The sequence below is a fragment of the Musa acuminata genome, chromosome BXJ3-5, assembly GCF_036884655.1.
Source record: "Musa acuminata AAA Group cultivar baxijiao chromosome BXJ3-5, Cavendish_Baxijiao_AAA, whole genome shotgun sequence".
Lineage (NCBI taxonomy): Eukaryota > Viridiplantae > Streptophyta > Magnoliopsida > Zingiberales > Musaceae > Musa > Musa acuminata.
In genome coordinates, this window is record NC_088353.1 from 42406486 (window position 1) to 42428625 (window position 22140).

Consider the following 22140-nt stretch of genomic DNA (forward strand, 5'->3'; position numbering starts at 1 on the left):
CATCGCCTATCGAAACTAATCTCACGTGGACACTTTGGATGTGAGGTTGAGATGTGGAATTGGAGGATTCCAATTCTATCAATGAATTGGAGAGCATCAATCCAGTACCTTTTTTTTTTAATTTGATGGATTTTTTTATTTACAACCTCTTACTAAAATATAATAAAATATTCTTTTATTAGAAAAATATTTTTCATCTTCTTATCATTGATTTTTAGATCGTCCCATTTGATTTGATTTTTTATTATTTCATATCACCAATAATGAAAGATACACTAATGATTAGAGGAAAAAATAATAATAATGGAAAGAAGGAGAAGAGAGAATAAAAAGAATGAAAATTTTATTAAAATTAAATGATAATTTGATTATATTTATGTTTATTTATAAAAAATGTTTTCTAAAAAATATAAATTAATTTTATGATTCAAAGATGATTAATAAATACTATTTTATATATTTTATGATTCAAAGTAAATTTGAAGTTTTTAGAGGGTATATATGGAAAAGAAATTGGGGCACTAACAACACTAATATGTGCGTCCCATAATATCTGAAACCCCCGACGCCTCTTTCCTCCGCTCCTCTCCTCTCCTCTCCTCTCTCTCCTTATCTTCTCCCTCTTCCTCTCCCTCGCTCACTACCAATCAATGGCGGCAGGGACGGCCTTCAAGCCCATATCCATGGCCGAAGGCCTTCTTCCCTACCTCCCGGCCGCGTTCTTCTCTTCCAAACCCTCTCTCGCCCACCTCCCATTGCTCCGCTCCTCCAGGCCCTTACCCTTCCTCCACCTCTCCTGCTCGCGCTCATCTTCATCGATCTCCCTTAGAAGGAAGCTCCCTTTGCTCCCCCTTGTGGCCCAGACTTCCGACTGGGCTAGCCAGGAGGAGGAGGAGCAGGAGGCGAGCGAGGTCGAGGACCGCGGTTTTGGCTTGGAAGGGTTCGACGAGGGGGATGAACCTGGGCTCTCGGAGTTGGAAGGAGAGGAGGTGCAGGCGGAGGACAGTGGGGTGGTCGCCCAGGGGGAGGGCGAGTTTGTCGAGGGAGAAGAGGAGGAGGAGGAGGAAGCTTATGTCGAGCCACCCGAGGAGGCTAAGCTCTTCGTTGGGAACCTCCCCTACGACTTCGACAGCGAGAAGCTCGCGCATCTCTTCGAAGAGGCTGGCGTCGTCGAGGTCGCCGAGGTAGAAGAACAAATGGGACCTTTTTAGCCTTTTTTGTTGTTGTTGCTTTGTGGTGCTTTTGGGTTCTGATAATAGGAGTGGATTGTCTCGGCCATGCTTGTGGATACGTAGGTGATATACAATCGACAGACAGATCAGAGTCGTGGGTTTGGATTTGTGACCATGAGCACTATTGAAGAAGCAGAGAAAGCCGTGGAGATGTTCCATCGTTATGTAAGTTCTCTCCATAATGATTAAGTGGGAAGTTTTCTTCCTTGTTTATTGGATGGGAAACTTCTTTACGTGCATACTCACAATGGTATCCTTTTGGAAGTATCAAAGAAAACATGAAACAAATCTTTATGGTGACTCTAACTCTATATTTTTGTTGTTGTTGTGTTATTCCATCTTGATTGCATTCACTTGATCCTTAAGGCTGACATTACTTGCATCATTTAAAACATACATTTACCTGGTGTCCTAATAGTTTCATTCTCAATTATATGAATCTTGTCATGTACAGTGAAGTTGGTTTAGCATTTTTCTGTCTTGGTCTTAGTTGCTTGAGTAATTATTAAAATATTGTTCTTTGTTTCCTGTGGAAAAGGGAGAATCATTTAGCCATTTTTTCTGTTCAATACTTGACATTCGCATAAAAAGTTTCCAACTGAGTTCCTGACATTATAATCAATGTAATATGGTTTATGTTGCTTAAGAAATGAATATGAATGACAATGACAGCAGATATTAGCATTATCAGATTGCCACTCTGTTCCTTTTTTAGAGATTATATGTTTTGTATATATACTTGTCATTTTTCTTGTTTATGTGGGTTCCTTTTTAGTGAATGTAAGTTTTTTATGTGTATATGTCATTTTGTCATTCTTGTGGAGCTGGAGCATATTCCAGTTTGTTTATGTGTTTTCCGACTTGTAGACAGTGTAACGGATGATTTTAGATGTTCATTTGTGCATTGCGACAGGATTTTAATTTCTTTGTCGGACATTCGAGGAAGTCTTTCTTAAGTTGCATAGTCTTTATTTGTCTAATGTTTTCCTTAGCAAGAAAAAAATAGCTTAAAATTCTCCAATTCCTTTTGAAGGATAGTTCTAAGAAACTATTCATGTCAGATTCCTACTTATGTAATTGTTTAGAGTAAATCTACATAGGTGATTTCAAATTTTTGTATATCTGTTTGGAAAATAATTTGATTAATATCCATTGAGCTGTTCAATTATACCATAAACCCAAATTTCAAATCCAATTGACCCCTAGTTAATGAAACTGAAACTAGTGGAAGTTAGTAAAACTAGACTGTAACCAGGGCTTGGTTCAATTAAAACTTAAACAAGTCTAGCGAGTTTGAACTAATCTACCGGAGTTGAATTGCATTAAAGTTGAACCTTGAGAACTTTTGGTTCATGTGCTACATGTTGACAGTGAACCATGACAGATATACGAATACATGGTTTCATAGTTCTCAAGTGGCTAGGTGTCAACATGCTTAAGATTCCATGGTTGAAGAGTTATTTGCAGAAGCTAGGTTGAATCATTTAGGATGTTTGTAAACCAGACAGATCGATGGGTAAAGCATTGGTCCTTACTTCAACATTAGGAGCACTGCATGATGAATATAAAACGGCTAAGGATATTCAAGGCAGATAACAAAGTGGGTGTCATGAGGCCAAAGTTGACTATTGATATAATTTATAATTTATTTTATTTTATGAAGTTGAGTAATTTATTTTACCAAGTACGTTGGCAATATATTATAGAGTTTTCCATAAAGGTTTGCTGTTAACTAAGATAGTGGGATACTTAAAAATTTGTTATAGGAGTTCTGCATTGGGTAACGAAAAAAATATGGAAATGTAAGATGATGTTTCACAACCCTCGATGTCATCATCAACAAAAATAACACTAGATTTTACTATAGTTTAAATGCATGAATAACAGCTTCTTTCCTTAAAGATCAGAATGAGATGGTGTTTGGTGAACCATTAAAAATAACAGCTTCTTTCCTTGAAGATCAGAAAGATCAGATTACTGTTTCCTTTTTTATCTCTAATCACCTAGGAAACTGTATCAAACTGAAAGAAAAATAAGCTCTACAACGGCATGACTTGAGGAACATGGTTACCCAATCCAAAGCACATGAACCATAAGTAGTAGAAGAAATGGTTTACACCAATAATGGGGCTACTATGGCCACTATGTCACTCGCCTTGGCTGCTACAGGGCGAGCTATGGCGACTGTCATGGTTGCTTCAGTATGTGTCATGAACCTGAACACCATATTAGTCTGCCATAGCATTGAGCACTTTCGCTGTCTTAAGATTGCCATACTATGGTACCGCATCATGGCCCTTTTTCTATAACATTGATAAATTTCTTCTGCTTTTTAATTCTTTGATCACTTAAAAACATGAAATAGTTCACAAGAATGAACTATTCCCCTGGTAAACTGCTCTATTTGCTGTATCTTAGGAATTTTACTAGTTAGAGATCTTCTTTAATTATTCAAACCACTAGCAGTACAGGCAGGATAATTGAGTTCAGGTATACTTTGTTAGGAAATACTTACGATGACCAGAGTACATCTTGGTCAGGTTAGGAAGTGCGTCATCTCTCTCTATGTATATTGTATGTGTAGTTAAGACCCTGGGATGTTTCTCTTTCTTGTGAACTAAAAGTCCTTGCCTACCATTTTTGCTCTGCAAGAGAAAATTATGATTTTGACTAGTGTATGAATATGTTGCTAATTGCCTCTCTTTCATGCTTTGACTGGCATGAAGTGGTTCTTAATCCTGTCAAAGCAGCAATTTTTGTTTTCTTATTATGGTTAAGTTTTTAACTCTTAACTCCTTTTCTATTTTGGAAACAGGAAGTTAGCGGCAGGCTTTTGACTGTAAACAAAGCAGCTCCTAGAGGGGCTCGTGTGGAAAGACCACGGGAATTTGAGCCGTCTTTTAGAATCTATGTCGGCAATCTGCCTTGGCAAGTGGATGATGGCCGCTTGGAGCAAGTATTTAGTGAACATGGTAAAGTATTGGATGCAAGGGTGGTATATGATAGAGAGACTGGACGGTCACGTGGTTTTGGCTTTGTAAAAATGGCATCACAGGCTGAAATGGATGATGCAATTGCCGCACTTGATGGACAGGTGAGTCCATTTAATTTGGCTAGCTGTATATGTGATGTTTATATCTGCAAAGGTAGAACCAGGGTGCAAAGCCTATTGCTTGGTCTTAAAAATGGGAACTTGCACATAATATTGATTGCCAAATCAGTGGTAATGACAATGAAACTTACTTTTTTTTGACAAAGTTGAATATCAAGTATAAGGACGCCTTAGTTTCAGTATTCTTGTCTGCAATTGCATCAAGTATAGAAGGTTGTTGCATCATAAAATTCTTATGTAACAATAGGGAAAATATAAAATGTTCTGAACCGAGAATATATTTGATATTCTATATATTTTGCTCATCTAGTAATTATTGCTTTCTTGATGTTAACAGAGTATGGATGGTCGAGCATTAAGAGTTAATGTTGCTGAGGAGAGGCCAAGAAGCGCTGCCATCTTTTGATAACGGAAAAACCGACTCTCTTTATCTGACAAATTGTCGACAAGATCAAATTACTTTCACATGAGTTCTTTCGTCTACTTTACTAGCTTGTGCCTTAGGTTCTTTCTCTTTTCTCGTTTCGTCTGCTGACTATTCCAGCGACTATTACTGGGCAAAGATGTGATTACTGTATGTTTCGCTACAATTAAAGTAGTTTTAAACAGTTTAATGGTTGTAAGACAGGTGGATATTCAGGATTACTTGATAAATACTCTGTCATGTACACCATAATGTCATTAGTTATGCTTGTTGTTTTCCGATTAATTCTAGTTTTAGGAACAAACACTCCACCACTTGATCATGAGGGTTGCTGATGGCTTAATGGCAAACTATAATTGCACTTATTTAGGTTAATTTCATTCTTTCCTGAGTTTAAATTTCTCCTAACAAACACTCCACCACTTGATCATGAGTCACTTCTTTGCTGATGTCAGTTTCTATTCCTTGTTGCAAAAGCAGCAGAAAGGTATCCATCGGTTGCTTCCAGCACCAAACAATCAAACACCTGTCACCAGTGGGCAAGAGATGGATTTAGCGGAGTATTAATGATTTCCTACTGACACTGCTGAAAAGGTTAGCATTTGACACAATCTGTGGTTGTAACTCTCACAATGCAACTTTTAGTAGCTTTTACCTGTGGATCAAACAAAGACTAGAAACAGCCTGATAAACAAGACATCAAGCTGCTACAGTGACTTGGGCTTAGAAGAACTCATTTGTCTCACAAGAACTCCCCACCACTGGCATGAGTTCATCAAAGATGCTGACCATGCATGAGAACCACAGCCCATTTGTTTCTCTGAGTACATTAAGGATATGTCATCAGATACACCAACTACCAAGCTATTTAATCATAATGCACAAGATAAAAATGTGCTATGTTTGTAGGTAGAACTACAGAGCCAGGGTTGAACATGCAAGAAATTGCTTCAATTCAGAAGAAACATCATTCAAGCATTGATGATTAAGAGATTCAACATTCTATAAGATTAGGATGCTGCTTGCCTTGACATGAGAAAAAACTTAAACCTTACACCGCAACAGTGCGGCAATGATGAAAAGATTCTCATGGCTATTCAAGTTTCATGGCCAAAGAATCAACCAGAGAAAGGGGATTAAATAAACTGAGTCCTATTGTCTTTGTTGTCATCGAACCCAATGAATCGACACCGACAACATTCACCACCGTTCCCTAGAATTTGACCTGAGATGGCTGAGAAAAATAGAGAAAACAATAAAGTGAAGATTAGAAAATTGGATAAATGTAGTGACTCGAAAACTAATAATGCTGTGCAATTGGATTCTTGATATGAAATGAAAACCACCATCAAGCAGGATGTATCCTTCTTCCAAACAATATATAGTGCAACTAGCTACTGAATGGACAATCTTTACTTGTCTCAGTCTAAAAACCCATAAATATAGACTGAATAATTCTGAAAACCACAACATTCCAGAAAAGCACATGAAATGATAAACTGGATTAAAAAAGAAAAAGGAAATCAGATAGTCTTCCGGAGCATGTGATCAGTTCCTAATTATCAGTGAAAAATATCTAGATTTACCTATCTCTCTTCTTTACTATTTGCCAGGTTTTCCTAATGTCTTAATATAAGCTTCGGTATTAGCATTTTTCTTATATACTAGATCATTTTATATTAAGATCTTGGTGACTTATGAATCCTTGTTTTGAACTCCTAACATTATCAAATACTCTTCTCCCCTTTTATATTTTTTATTAATATTAAGTTTATATTTTGTGAATGAGCTTGCAGATCTAAGAATAATGAAGAAAATATGCTACAGAAGAGATCAATTATCTAAAGGTGTTGAATAAAAAGACTCGAGGGATTATCTTCTAAAGAATTATCTAGGCTTGATAAGAAAATAACAAGGTAAAAGATCTAAAGCTTCTAATGCTCTGTTGGATGATAATATTTTCTTTCGTGAAAAAGCCACAACTAACATTAGACCACGATCAGATGCTGACCCGAGTGATACATCATCTATAAAACCACCATCTCGGTCTGATACATCGAGTTTGTTAAGCCTGTTGACAGACCACAAACACGTGATGAGACTGGAGATGCATGAGAAAAGCCAATGACAAGAGAGGGTTTCAAGGTCGGTTATGGGATTATTGAATTTGTTGACAGACCAGAATCGCGTGGTGGGAACAGAGATGCATGAGAAAAAGCCAATGACATGCGAAGGTTTCAAGGTGGGAGGAATAAAGACTTCCTTGACAGAAAAAATAGAGATAGGTTCATTATATATTCCATATTTGAACTTGTGTTGCTATTTTTTTGTTTCTTCTTTCTTTGCATCTTGCTTGGTATAAAGGGAAACTAAAACATAAACTGACCACTTCACTGCAAACTGAACCAGCCATCCTGAAAGTGAATTTGGTCATTTCCGTTTCTTAATATAATTGCACTATAGCAGTAAAAACTTGAAATGTAATAAAATATACTCTCTTTAAAATTGCACTATGGCAGCAACACGGTCTCCCGACACATGTGAATCTCACAGCTAGGCTGCAAATAAAGCACTTTCAACTCAGTAGAAAATAAACTAAACCCAACCAACCCTTTGAATAAACTGAACCAAATTAATCAAATAGTGACAGTTTCAACCAAAAAAATGCTCATTGTTATAACTAAGACCTAATAAACTGGTATGGATCACATGATTGATAATCTACTCTAAGAAATCTATAAAATTAATATAAATATAATAAATTATAGATTAAATGCAAATAACAATTTCTTATTAATTAATTCTTATTTCTAGACTTAAAATCAAAACCAAATGTGATGTAATGTTGGCAGGTCACAATTGTCATCGATAATTGATTCTCTATAGGCAAAGGAAGAAAGAAACAAAAAAGGCCAGCAACATAAGTTAAAATGTGGAATATATAATGCACCTGTCCCCGTTTCTTTTGTCAAAGAAGCCTTTATCCCTTCCATGTCGAAACTCTCGTCTGTCATTCATTGTCTTTTCCCATGCATCTCCAATCCCGTCACGTGACTGTGGTCTGTCAACGGACTCAACAAACTCGATGCTCCTAGAACCATCAGACATACCAGATCGAGATGGTGGTCTTGTGGATGATGTATCACTCCGGTCAGCACCATGTCCCGGTCTAATGGTTGTGGCTTTTTGACCAAATCGAACCTTGTCATTCAACAAACGTGTTAGATCCTCTAGATTTTTTGCCTTCTTTGCTATTTCCTTATCAAGGTTGGATAATTCTTCAGAAGATAATCCCTCAGGGTTTTTTTTCAATGTCTTCAGGTAATTGATCTCTTCTTTTAGTAGCTTTTCTTCGTCAGTCTCAGATCTGTTATCCCATTCACAGAATATAAACTTAATGTCAGTTCAAAAACATAAAAGGGGAGAACAATGCTTTATAATGTTAGAAGTCAAAAACAACAATTTCCAAGTCACCAAGACCTTAACATAAAACAGATCTGAACCATATAAAAGAAATGCTCATATCAAAGTTTATGTGAAATCATTAAGTACCCTAGGAGAAAAAGAGTGATAGGTAAAAGTAAAACTAAATATATTTCACTGATAATTAAGAACCCCGATACCAAATATATTTCACCGTAAAGCCATTGAGAACCCTATGCAAAACTAAAAATTCCAGGTGGGAAATTCAAGAGTGACAGTCCAGTCAAAGCCCTAAGAGCAATATAACTTCTAGACAATGCCTACAAAGTGGAAGCTCTAAACCCTGCATCGACAAGAGCGTCGTGCATTAGACGATGCCTATGAGTCAAATGCAGAGTCAGATGGCAGTTTGCATAAAACATGCAATTTTTTTAAAAAAAGCAAAGCATATAGCATTGCAACCAGAAATTGACCGAATTTGGAAACACCAAGGCATAATAATTACAAATTATAGCTAGTTAAGAAACCATTTAAATTGAGAAAACAAAGAATCTAAACCTTTCCACACTCCGATGCTCCAGCTCCCTGTCAATTTTCCTCCAATCTATTCCCTTTTCCTGCAACAGAACCTCCCGGGGCTTTGCATTTCCAAATGGGTTCACCCTCGGTCCATGTTTAACTATTACCTCAGCTGCAGCAGCTCCTGATTGCAATCCCGGACTCACAGGCCTGCTTGATTGTGCACTAGAAGGTCGGCTAGAATGTGAACTAGCAGGCCTGCTGGTCTTCTTGATCTCAATCTCAGAGTCCATGCTCCTCCAGTCCAATCCTTTCTCTGCCAAAACGTCCTCCCTAGGACGCGCAGCTCCAAAAGGGCTTGGCCGAGTCCTCGCAGGCTCGCTTGGTGCAGCAGCATCCCTCTTTGGTGGATCTAAAACAAGTTTTTGCCTCCCTTGACCGTCCTGTATTGCTCCTTCTCTACTCGTTCCCCATCGATCAGAACCAGATAAAGCACGAGAATCCCCAAACCCTGAGCCAAAGCCTGGGTACTTGGATGGTAGTGGTTTTTTCGCAGTTGACCAATGACCTACCTCATCAGCCCTAGATGAACTGCCACCACCCAGGAAGCTATAGGAATCACGCCGCCTACCCTCAGTCAGCGGAGGAACAAACGATTTCTTTCCAATGCCCCAGTTATCGACTTCATCGGCTCTAGATGGCTGGTCAAAATCAGAAACCCTAGCAGGCGGACCCCTCCGTTGCTCGTCATCGAAACCACCGTAGCCCCTCCTTCCACTACCGGCGCCGCCCCACGAACCATCGCCATCGTCAGCCCTACGGCCCGGGAATCCTCCGCGGGGGCCACCTCCGCCACCACCACCATACGTCCTGAATCCGCCGCCAAGTCGACCGTACTCGAGCTCCTCCTGCGATCGTTCCCTGGGACCGGTGGGGAGGTGGAGCTTCTCATCGGGGGTGAGACCCTTCGACTGGAAGGACAGGTCTCGGCGGCCGCTGCCGGCTCCACCGCCGAAGCTTCCCGCGGCAAACTGTGCGTAGGACATAGCGGTGGGCTTCTTCTTCTTATGCCTCGAGGAGGCCGCATCCTTCAGACTGGGGAAATTCTGGTCTGGCTCACTGGCGACGTGAGAGCTCACCGGAAGCGGCTCCTCCGCCTGCCTCTCGCGCTCCTCTGCCTCCGCGCGCTCCGCGTCGAGCGCCCACGCGCCGACGCCGCCCCATGCCTTGGACATTCCTCTCCCGACCCGATCGTTAGGGCTACGGTTTGGATCGAGAGAGAGAGAGACTTAGGGTTCCTTCGGGGAAGCCGAGGACAGCTATCGTGTGCCGGAGGAAGGAGGCACTTCGCTATCGTGCGCCGGCTGAAGGCCGTAGTGTCAGATGCCGAAGACCGTCACCGAGGGTAACAATAACAACAACGATTGCGTCTCGCACACCAAATTCTTTTCCTTCGTGGAGATTTAAGAAAGGAATGCTGCCGTTATTCGCTTGCCAGCTCATTTCGGATTTAATATTTAAGATTAATTGTCAAGTATTTTTAAGATTTATATATTTCTTTTAAAGGCCAAAATTCTTTTTTTAGAAAACAAAAAATATTTTAGATTAATGTCAGATATTTCCTATTTCAGATGTCTTCTATTAAATATCTTAGGCTGCATCTTCAAAAGTGATGTATCCATCACACCGTTCATCATCTTTTGATAGTTGACATGACATGTAGTGATCGGCGATAGAATTTTATGTGTCAAAAAATATAATAATAAACAAAAAATAAAATATTTCTGATGTTTAATGATACATATACTAATGATTCAAAGATAAATATCCGTCACGTTCAATAAATACCGCGATTTGATCCGTGACACGATGTTAATCATGTTGGTGATATACACGTGTCACGATCTCGTCGCTGATCGGCGAGGTGACCGATGCCCTGCACATCATCCATATACGACGAACTCGTCATCACGTCACATCACGTCGTTTTCCCTAACCGCGGATCCGATTCCTTGCGATCCACTCGAAGTCATTACCCTCCGGAAGAAGTTTGTCTGGTTGTGTCGATTGAACGGTGCTCACTCCGTCGCTCGACCGGGGCGAGATCCTTGTTACCCTAGGTTACGCCCCCCGAACGATCGAGTTGTTTCTGTTCCTCGGATTCGGCTCTAGGATTCGAGATCTTCTTGTCTACCTTGGTGATTCTTGTATGAGATCTATCGATTTATTTGGGTTGGAGTTGTAGAATGATCGTTTTCGTGCATTCCTGTTTTCCTTGTTGGAATTCATATTTGTTCGTTCTAATCTTCTTTTCGTGTTGTGGTGGTATGCGAGTTTGGAGTTCAAAACTGGTTTCTTTTGGATCTGAGATGCTTGCGCTTTAATCTTTTCTTGGACATGGAAAGCAGTCTCCTTTTGCTATTTGGACTTTGTTGTTTCTTGAACCCCTGAGTTTGTGTTAGTGAAGGAACGCTAGTGATACTTCTTTGGTCGAGGTTAACTAACACAGGTGGATTTAGGTTCAGGTTTAGTATGTCGTGGTACTTTGCTACAGGGATTTTGTAATTATTTTTTGGATATTGTTCGGTCTTTCTTGGGTTGGAGTAGTCATTTGCATCAAAAGATAGCAATTGGATGTTATTTGAGTCGATTAAGATTCCAGTTTAGGGATCAACACTAGCTAGTTCAGGATTCTGTGGGCATTCTACAGTCATGATGCCTGTTCAGGATTCTTAATGGTTCAATGTTTAAGAATAATGTCTTCAGTACCAGTTAGTACACCAACTTCTGTCGTGCCTTGAGCTGCCATGAGGCATCATAAGTTGTGATGGAGGCTAAATTCTCTACAAACACCTAATTGCAAATCTTGTCATAGTATCAGCATCTATTTGCATTTTTTCAAATTTTTTGCATGTCATTGGTGCCTAAGCCTACCATTTTGCACTTCAATTTGTGATGAAAGTCACATTCTTTTGTGAACAATTGACAATTATTATCCTTTTGAACAGTGTGAGGTAGCTTCTGCTTGCAAGTATTCTCATCATTTCTGCTTTTGACGCTGGAACGACATGGCAAAACTTGGAACTGTTGGCCGCAGGTATATAATCTATTAGTTATATTTCGGTTTTCTGCAGGCTGTTCCATGTGATGTAATGTCATGTACAATGTTTGCAGTGGATTTCTAAGAAAACCCAATGAGAGTTTGAGGCTCATTATTACAACTGTCATTGGAGTTGCATTTGGATACTTGATAGGAATCTCCTTTCCTACAGTTAACATAATTAAGGTATCATAAGTTGTTTCTGCATGATACTGCTTTGTTATGAGATATACTCTCCCAGGGTTGATAACAAGTTTGTTTGCTTTATTTGGCAGCTTCACTTCCCTTCCAGCATCTTATCATACATTGAAGAGAGGAACTCAGGCACCACAACCCAATCTTTATTGAATCACGCTTGGGCTTCTTCCAGTAATCAAAACAGAAATAATTCTACTTCTAGCTCGACTAATCTTCTGAAGGTGCTTTGCTTCTTCATCTACTAGTTAAAGACATTTGAGTTTCAAGTTTCTTATAGAACTTGTGTCCTTTTCCTTGCCTGGTAACCTGGTTTATTGAAATCCTTTCGAATCATTGGCTATTGTAACTATAGATTGGTACATGCTTTTAACTCTGATATGATAAGTTGGCTTGCCATTTTTATCTCTATTATCTCTTGAGACTAAACAAGTTGGACAAGATGGTATAGTCGAGAAACTGAAGACAATCTTAGAGATCATGTAAGCCGGAGGATAAATAGTTGGCATATAGAAGTCTTTAAATCAAATGCATGATTCTATATTTCTGTGTGGTTGTAGGTGTAATGAACCAATTATCAACATGTGATGACATATTAGAAATAGAAAAAAGAAAAAGGAATATGGCACTTAGCTATAGATGTTATGAGGAATGTGTTGAATGTGATCTTAGGTCTTTTAAACAAAGAGCACAAAAAAAATTGCTGCTTAGGTACCTTGCGTAGAAGATTAAGGTCCTGGCTTATAATGTCAGTAAGTGCTCACCTGTAATACAATCTGGAAACTGTTTGGAGTGCAAGTATTTTTCACATATTGTATTGGTTGTACTTTTAGTGCTTGGTACTGTAGGGGACTCTATGGATTACATTTGATTGACCTGTAACCACAGTATATGAAATGCAACTTGTCATGGAAAATAAAGTTCGCTGTACCACAGCATACCAGCCGTATCAGGGAGGTACATATTGGTTCAACAAGAGATTGGTACCGGCTGTACATACCGGTTTGTCGATATATCCCACTGTACCATGTGTTGCTACGTCAGTACGGATTGATAGGTACTATATCGATGGCTGGTTGGTACACCAGTATGGATCGGTAAGACGAACCATGATAAAGAATTCAGATTTTTTTTGCCATATTGTAGTATTATACAGCTTTGGTAAAGGTTAACACTTTGACAACAGAGAGAACAGAATGATGCTTAGTGTAGATTTTTTAATACCTTTTTACCTATTTTTATTTCTATTTTTTGTTGAAAGTGAGAATTGTTAGAGTATTACATCATATATTCTTTTATTACTCGTATCATTGCTGGAGTGTTGATTAGATTGGCAATCAGTGGCTTTTGAATGGTATAACTTAAGAAATCAGTGGATTATATTTAAGTTTGGACTTTTAGATTAATGATTGTTGATACATCACTTGAAAAAAAAGGAATTATTTAATGCCATGCCGTCTAATTAAGATGTGCACAGCTGAAATAAGAATAAGAAAAAGATTGCTGTTCTGTAGCTTGAAGGTGTGCCATTAACTTTATGGCTTAGTATGATTCCATGTTGTGCTTGTTGTCGTGTCCTTGTGCCGGTTGGAACTTGCTTTGCCCCGATCATATGCCTTTGGCACAGGTTGATATGGCACATGCCGATATGTTTCATACTGTGCCTGTGTTGGCTGACATGACAATTCTCGAAAAGAGAACTTTCCTATGCTGAAGAGGATCAGAATGTTGTCACCAAGTCATCTTCTAGATTATGCTTAATTGTTATGTCATCTTTGTCAAGGTGACAAACCCTATGCAAATAACATACTATAATGATGACGTGTTCAGGTTACTACTAGATAGAACTTTGTGAATGAATGGACATATTGTTTGAATATAAAGTTCCGGTTTTTGTCATGCCTTCTCTATAGCAATATATGTTCTGAATGATACAAAGTTTTCTTTTTTCTGTTCTAGGGAATTACATAGAAAAACAAGCAGTACTACTTGTCTTACCAAAGAGCCGCTTCCATTTTCATCCAAAATGATCTTTGTTGTCTATTTATATGTGATGTATACATTATATTTGATCAAACAAAAAGGATGGTCATGCCAATACTGCATATTGTTATGACACCATCTCTTTTTTGGTTGACCTTGTTTTTGCTTTCCTAAATGAATCATTTAATGATACAAACAAGAAGCTGTAATGTCCCACCTGTTTGGAATTAGCATTTTAGTTAAGGATATCTTCCCCATACAAGTTTTTACAGAAATATGTACATAATTAATCCTTGGTACAAACCATAGGCACACCTTTTTGACATTATGTTAAATGGTTTGGTTAGGACTGCTGATAATAATATTATCTATTTGTTTTTTCTACTTGATTGTCTTGCAGATTTATGTACCTACTAATCCTAGAGGTGCAGAAAGACTACCTCCTGATATAGTTGTGTCAGAGTCAGATTTTTATTTGCGCAGATTGTGGGGCAATCCTGATGAGGTGTATAGACATCTATAACTACTGCTCATTTTTTCAAAGTTTTGCTCTATAATTGCTTCTGCAAGTGGTTTTTAATTTTGGTGAGCATAGACTCTATTGTAAATCTTGTTATCAGTAATAGCATTGTGGAATATGCAAATGTTGTTGTTAGTATCCACCTTGAAATTTTTAAATTTGATAAAAATTGCACTAGTTAACCTTAAAGATAGACTTTACATAGACGACCTATGGTCAAGGGGTAGCCCAACATTACCAACTGCTTTTTCTGACTCTATGCTTATCCAAGCTGAGTATTAGCCACTGTCCAACAAATTTTGGTTATAAATGGACAACTGTGGAGGTTTAAAGTGCTTTTACCACTGTTGGTTGGAATGGCTGCTATTTGTTTACTTCATCTCATCTTTTAGAAAACATAATAGAACTTTTTTTTTAACACTAACATACTGCAGGCAGTGGACACATTGGTAGCTTAGCAAGTCGAACAGTTTTGAAATATGGATCCATTTATCCTTCCAATAGATTATCCTTGAACAAATTTAATCTTATCAGTTGACAAATTGGTTGTTGCATTGCCAATCTTGAGTTTCCCTCATGTTCTTTCTTTACATTTTCATCGGTTTTTCCCTTTTTCTCCTTTTTTTAATGATTTCTTGCCTTATCAAGATTTCTTCCATGAACTTCATATCATTTTCTTGATAAATTATTTTTATGACTTTGCTTATCATTGCTTAGAAAAGGAAAAGTACAAATAGGAGTTTTTAAGTTTTAATTTCATGAATTATGCACCAATCTTTAAATATATTTAGGTGAATGTTTTATTTTGTTATGTGAATTTCATATCCATACGTAACAGCATATATAAAATTTTTCAGATGTTTTGTTATATATTGATTTCATATAACTAGATACAATTTAGGGCAATATACTACCAAAGGAATAATGTGTAACAGCTCATATTTTAGAATGAAAAGTGTTATGTGAATTGTCAGGTCCATGCTGAATAGCTTATTTGTAGATGAATGTAATGTATTATTTGATAACTAGATGCTTTCTTATATTCTTGGTTTCTGACAACTAGAAGCAGTTTAGGGCACTGTGCTATCATAAGAATCATGTACGTGATGTTTGCTAGAACAGATTTTGTAAGCACTGCTTTTCACTTTGGCACTATAAATAGTTAATTTAACAAAATTTTAGATATCAAAGCTGCCAAATTGCCTGCTGGTCTTAGACAGTAATTTCATTAGAAATGGCAGTTGGGCATGCCTTGAAGATAATTATTCAAAATTATTATGGTTTAGTTAGATACATAGTAATTATTTATGTCCCTTCGACGGTATGTTCTCAAAAAGCACATGCAAACCAATTATTATAATGTTCCTACACGCTACATGTCTCATATAATATTAGAGTTTTTTACTTTAGTTCTTTCATTTGGCTATACTTATTTACTATCATAAGTTTTGTAAGGTTCTCATTCTCACTTATATTTTGAGGTGCTTAGTTGGAAGGTTCCTTCTAAAATTCTAATGTAGGCGTAAATATATTCAAATTAGTAGAAATAACATATTGTATTTGTCTGTAACTAAACTATATCCATCTTCAGTTCTTGCATTCTGTAGTTTTAGTCCATGATCCTGTATGTTTTGTTTTTTTTACTTGCTATGACTAAGTTTACAGTTTATTCTCTTTCAAAAAGTTCTTGCAACTTGGCAATGCCTTTTCTCTATATACTAATTTACAATCATAAGTTTTGTAAGGTTCTCATACTCAGTTATATTTTGAGGTGCTTAGTTGCAAGGTTCCTTTTAGAATTCTAATGTAAACGTAAATAGATACAAATTAGTAGAAATAACATTTTGTACTTGTCTGTAACTTATTTTTATCCATCTTCAGTACTTGCATTTTTTAGTTTGAGTCCATAATCCTGCATGAGTGTATGTTTTTCTTTTTACTTCGGTATGACCAAGTTTTTAGTTTATTCTCTTTCAAAAAGCTCCTGCAACTTGGCAATGCCTTTTTCTCTATATATTTTGGTCTGTAGTTATAGTTGTCTATGTCCGATGCTTACAGTAAATTCTCTCATCCTGCATTAATCTTTCTGTTTTCTTGATGAACAGGACCTAGCTACCAAACAGAAGTATCTTGTGACTTTCACAGTTGGATATGAGCAGAAACGTAATATTGATGCCGTGGTCAAAAAAGTGGGTAATCAGCCATCACCAGTTTAACAGATATGGGAATCCCTTACTGATAAAATTATTCTATCATTAAAAGTAAATATTGACTATTTTTGGCTGATTTAGTTACAGTTATGTGGAAAATTGGATTACATATTATGGACTTCCCATTTTGGTGTACTTTTTATCACTTATGATCCTTATCTATTTTTTCTTCTTGCGTTATTATATCATGGATCATCAAATATAACCATAGGCATTACCAGAGGAGTTGCTGGCTAATCTGACCCTGATTTGAAGACCTTGCAGGCCTCTCTTCTCTCTCTTGAACTTATGTTAACTGAATATCACTTTTGTATATGCTTTCCATTTCTCTTTCAAGCTTTTATTTTTCCCAGACTGATATATTATATAATGATATCAACTTTGAAGGATGTCATATTGTCATGTTTGTTGAGTTCTTGCATCCCATGTTCCTGACCTCTGTATACTGCAAGATGAGTTGTCTGATGCAACACGAATATCATTTTTGTTTGTAAGCATGTGATCAATAATTTGCAAAAGACCTAAATTCCCTAATATAGTATTTTATGGCAGTTCGGCGTAACTGATTGAATTTACAATAGATTGACATAGCCTCTAAAGGAAAGAGCAAGTTCTCTAGCCTTTTTTCGGCTATCTTGTAATGTTAAATGCTTTTTGATGTGGTTAGGGTTAAGTCATGATATGTTCATTGTGCATATACAAAATAAGCTTCACCAGTGAGAAAATGTTGAATAGCTTGCTTGGGGTAGTTATGATTTTCTTTTTTGGTGATTTCCAACACCAACTATGATCATTGTTTTGTCTACTATACTGTCAATGTGACCTTTATTTGGGTTTGGTTTTACTCGCCGAGTTGGATGCTTATAACAGATTTCTTTCTATGAAATTGTACTGAGTGATAATGTTTTCATTTGTTTTATTCTGAGAATTTTTTCCTGCAGTTTTCTGAAGATTTCACAATTTTATTATTCCATTATGATGGTCGGACTTCTGAGTGGGATGAATTTGAGTGGTCAAAACAGGCTATTCATGTGAGTGTCAGGAAGCAAACCAAATGGTGAGAAAATGTTCACCTCCCTAGTTTATAGCATTTAACTATGAAAATATATTGTCGCTGCACTTCAATTAGAACTTGTAATTCTATTGTTTTTATTTAAGGTGGTATGCTAAAAGATTTTTGCACCCTGACATCGTGGCTCCATACGAGTACATCTTCATATGGGATGAGGACCTAGGTGTTGAGCATTTTGATGCAGAAAAGTAAGCATTGACTGCATTTAACAAAAGTCATTATACTCTTGAAGTCTTTCACTAGTTTGAATGAATAGTTTCTATACTTTAGGTACATTAAATTAGTGAAGAAACATGGGCTGGAGATTTCACAACCTGGTTTGGAGCCAAACAATGGTTTGACATGGCAAATGACTAAAAGAAGAGGTGACCGTGAAGTGCACAAGTGAGCGTGGTGTATCTGTACATTCGATCACATTTGCATGTGTCCTTACCTCTATAAAGTGGTTTTCTTGTGGGGTTGTTTCCATTTTACTACTGATGCAACTATTTTTCAATTAGATTAATTTATTGATGGCTTATTCCTAACAGAGAAACAGAGGAGAGACCAGGCTGGTGTACTGACGCACATTTGCCTCCATGTGCTGCGTATGTGTTCTATTTTTTTTTTCACTTGTTATTTATGCTACAGTTTTTCTTCTCCAGAACCATTTTTGGATTAACCTTCCTGAGGATAGTGTGGTTTCTATGCCCATTTGCATATTTTATTTGTTCTCTTGCTTGTTAATGTTGTTATTTTTGCAGATTTGTGGAAATTATGGCACCTGTGTTCTCCAGGGATGCATGGCGTTGTGTATGGCATATGATTCAGGTGACTTCATCTTTTTCATCAGCTACATGCCATCCGCATCTCTTTAACTACTGCTAAAATTAGTTTACTCGTGCAGAATGATCTGGTTCATGGATGGGGTCTTGATTTTGCTCTTAGAAAATGTGTAGAGGTACTCGATGCTCCTTTTCACTAGATGCACGGAGTGTGGGCAATTTTTTTTTTTGTTTTTGAATTTATGTCTTTGTGGTTGTGTCTTATATCTTCTACCACTTCTCCGTATTAGAATGCTTTGTCTATCCTCTCCTTTTCAAGTTTATTTTATTAAGAATGTCTTTTACCCTCTATTTTGGAACACCAGCCCGCTCATGAGAAAATAGGAGTTGTAGATTCTCAGTGGATTGTTCATCAGGTGGTTCCTTCGCTTGGTAATCAGGTAGGGACTAGGGATATTTGCCATCTTTACAACTGCACATCTTGCAGGTAGCTTCACTTATCCTGCTATTTTTCCATGATGTAGGGCCTAGCAGAGAATGGTAGAGCACCATGGGAAGGGGTATGTTCCTGCTGTTCCTTGAGGATTCTATCATGCGTATTTTGTAGTGATCAATTATTCTTAGATGTCTCTAGACCCTACAAAACTTCGGCATGCTGCCTAAAGCTCTTTTCCCTGACTTTCACAGGTCAGACAGCGTTGTAGGAAAGAATGGGGCATGTTTCAAACACGTATGTCAGATGCTGAGAAGGCATATTTCAGAGCAATGGGGATATCTCCTCCGAATTCAACAGTTAGATAAGTGGTTTATTTTGTCACACAATAAATTGGACAGTGTGATGTGACGTATGTAGATAGATAGATGCATCTGTTGATAATTTTTTTAACGTTAGAATTTATGGCTATTGCTAGCACAACTGTAGTTGTAGTTTATCCAGGCCTTAAGGAATGTTCTTTGGACTTGACCTTCAATGATTTATTGGCCCCAAATATTTAGTTTCCCAAGTTTTGTATATGCTAAGGAGTACAAACCACTGTGATTGTGAAGTTTCGAGGAGCAACTACTTAAACACACTTTTGTAACTCCTTTTAAGGAAAGATATTTCAGATTGGGACTTTACACAACATTACTTGATCGATCACACATCGGTTGCAGACTAGGAATCATCTTGTGAGTTCCTTTTGTACCATTAAAGGAACATGTTTAATCCCTAGAGAAGATTCCGAAATCGAAACACGCAGCCAAGGCCACAAGGATCTGTTAGCTTTGCATTTATTTATTTGTTTCTTTTGCAAATCTATCTTTGTCTCCATATTATCAAGACACTGATTGTGGCTTTAGTCAAAAGTAGGTATAGGGAGTTGAAGGGTCATCCCTAAGTTGGTGCTGATACCTTTCCAGCTGAGCAAGTTGAGACTTCAAAGTCTATCTTTTTTTCAGGAACAGTGGTAGACTTGAGATCATGAAAAGAACAAAGACATGACCTGTTCTTATTATCTTTGTCCTTCTTCTCCTTAACTAGTCTCTCCATTTCACATTGACAATTCTACTGCCACTTCTTTTAACTGGTTCTTTACAGCTTGAGATTGAACAAACATGATTGTGCATAACTTGGTCCACCGAGCAGTTCCATGAGTAACAAAAGCTATGCGATGTGAGTAAAAGAGAAAGAAGATGTATCTGCCTACCTACCGCCACATGTTAAAAGAGCTTCATCAATTTTCTAAAGGTTGTAGGTCCTATCCAAGTGATGTAACATAGGAAGACTTTAGCTGTGTCATAATCTGGTTGTTTGATGCCATGACTTGCCTGACACTGATCTATCCAGTTAATCTATTCTAGACTATCTTGTTCCTGCTTTGTGCTTATTCAAACAGGCTAATCTCCTCAGAAAGAACACTCGGCATGAAACACTACAATGTAGATGTTACAGAACTTTGAGTTAATACTTTTGAGGAAATTTTTGAAAACTGTAGGGGAATTGTGGAAGACATTGTAGCCCTTGTGATATTTCGGATGAGCTTATATTTATTTATCCATGATTTTTTTTTTCCAACTTATTCGATGTGTCGGTCGATCATTATTCTAAAAGCTCAAGTCATTATTAGATCAGACATCATCCAGTCTTCTTTCATGTTCTTAATAAACTAGCATTCTAAAACTCCCATGTTGTGCCCACTCTATGCTTTGTCTTATATAGATTTGGATCATTAGTAAAGATGCTAGGGATTGAGGTGAGGTTCAGTGAAGCTAAATAAGATTCTGCCATATATTTATGCTTCCAAGTCAGGGCAAAAACATGATGTATTCTGATGCAGTCATCGACTTTGTTCCTCATTTCTTGCATGCATATGGTTACACAGACAGCCTCACTTGAGGAATTTGAGTGGAATAAGCTTCACATTCACAGACAGCAATCATTCTTATGGCACAACCTACATCTACTAAAACAGCAATTACCTCACACTCATTCATATTGCAATTACAACTCACATTCATATATATATGTATATAAACAAAGAACCTCAAGAGTATCTAAAGAACAGGCAAAAAGGAAAGAATGAAGATAGCAATGACAGTCGCAGTACGCATGGATTATGTCGGACCACTGAGCTTGATTCCCCAAAACAGCACTTCCCAAGTGATTCTTAGAAGGCTCCACGATCGCTCACGTTCCCGAGGAACGCACGGCATGGCTTCCCCGAGGAGCTGCTGCTGCTCGATGGAAGGGATCAGAAGAAGAAGAAGAAGAAGAAGAAGAAGAAGAAGAAGAAGACGCAAAAGCTGCTGCTGGAGGAGGAGACGACGCCATGAAACGAGCAGCTTCAGAAGGAAGAGAAGGGATGGCGAGAGCAGAAGTCGCACAACCTGTAGTGCCCTATTTATAGATGCAGCCAAAGGATGGTGGGAGGAAAAGACGTGCATGCTCTGCTTGCTATGTGACAGAATCTTTGTTCGTTTTCTACGGTGAATTGGTCTTTTTATCTAATCGGGACTTTGGGAATTGAAATTAATCCTTCGGACTATTGGTATGCACATAGTGGCTTTAGATACTAAGGTGATATTATAATTCTCAATTTTTTGTTTCACAAGTAATAGATCTCAGATTTAAATACATGTTTGAATATCTCCCATGTTATTTAATGTAATAATTTTTTTTAATTTTCTTTAAAAGATGGTTCGAGGAAGGAGATGATGCGGCCGGTGGGGCTTCGATGTTCCTTCGATTTCTTTTTCTTTGTTACGATAATTTTTTTGCGATGATTTGGAGATACCCTAATGATAGTCGTTTTAATCGATCGGATATTCTAATTAGACGAGAGAAACCACAGTTGAGATGATAGAAGATTAATGATGACCTAACTTGAAACCAAGATTAGGAAGGTGGAAGCCAATTTGTTAATCTATTTGATGGGTGAATGAAATGCTTTAAATGATGAATTATCAATAGGTCAAGTCAACTTGGTCCACTTTCTAAAAATCATTATGTTTTGAGAATCATAACGAAGGAGATAGTTGATCGTACGTAAAACTAGTACGATCACTTTGATGCTCAAGAAAGTTTGAGATTGTTTACGAGAATCAA

The 22140-nt window shown here is 37.6% G+C and overlaps 3 protein-coding genes across 5 annotated transcripts; 2 read left to right on the forward strand and 1 right to left on the reverse strand.

Moving 5' to 3' along the window:
* The first annotated feature begins 546 nt into the window (after positions 1 to 546).
* Positions 547 to 5012, forward strand: LOC135638281 (28 kDa ribonucleoprotein, chloroplastic-like). The gene is made up of 4 exons (XM_065151343.1): positions 547 to 1184; positions 1296 to 1397; positions 4048 to 4326; positions 4682 to 5012. Exons 1-4 carry the CDS (start codon positions 651 to 653, stop codon positions 4748 to 4750), a joined length of 984 nt encoding a protein of 327 aa, XP_065007415.1. The 5' UTR covers positions 547 to 650; the 3' UTR covers positions 4751 to 5012.
* A 710-nt stretch (positions 5013 to 5722) lies between these two features.
* LOC135638280 (eukaryotic translation initiation factor 4B1-like) lies at positions 5723 to 10159 on the reverse strand. Its single transcript, XM_065151342.1, has 3 exons — positions 8750 to 10159; positions 7719 to 8135; positions 5723 to 6002 (listed from the first exon to the last, which is right to left on the reverse strand). The coding sequence occupies exons 1-3, from the start codon at positions 9943 to 9945 to the stop codon at positions 5969 to 5971; spliced, it is 1647 nt and encodes a 548-aa protein (XP_065007414.1). The 5' UTR covers positions 9946 to 10159; the 3' UTR covers positions 5723 to 5968.
* Positions 10160 to 10707: 548 nt separating this feature from the next.
* Positions 10708 to 19525, forward strand: LOC103986416 (uncharacterized). Of its 3 annotated transcripts, none has more exons than XM_009404432.3 (15): positions 10708 to 10917; positions 11719 to 11807; positions 11885 to 11996; positions 12086 to 12229; positions 14389 to 14493; positions 16614 to 16697; positions 17660 to 17775; positions 17877 to 17978; positions 18061 to 18174; positions 18321 to 18377; positions 18534 to 18600; positions 18677 to 18730; positions 18920 to 18994; positions 19079 to 19114; positions 19242 to 19525. In XM_009404432.3, the coding sequence occupies exons 2-15, from the start codon at positions 11779 to 11781 to the stop codon at positions 19353 to 19355; spliced, it is 1209 nt and encodes a 402-aa protein (XP_009402707.2). In that variant the 5' UTR covers positions 10708 to 10917; positions 11719 to 11778; the 3' UTR covers positions 19356 to 19525. The 3 variants fall into 3 exon arrangements, with proteins under 3 accessions (XP_009402707.2, XP_018681934.2, XP_009402708.2); XM_018826389.2 differs by having other exon boundaries at positions 10708 to 10908; XM_009404433.3 differs by having other exon boundaries at positions 10718 to 10830.
* The last annotated feature ends 2615 nt before the right edge of the window (positions 19526 to 22140 follow it).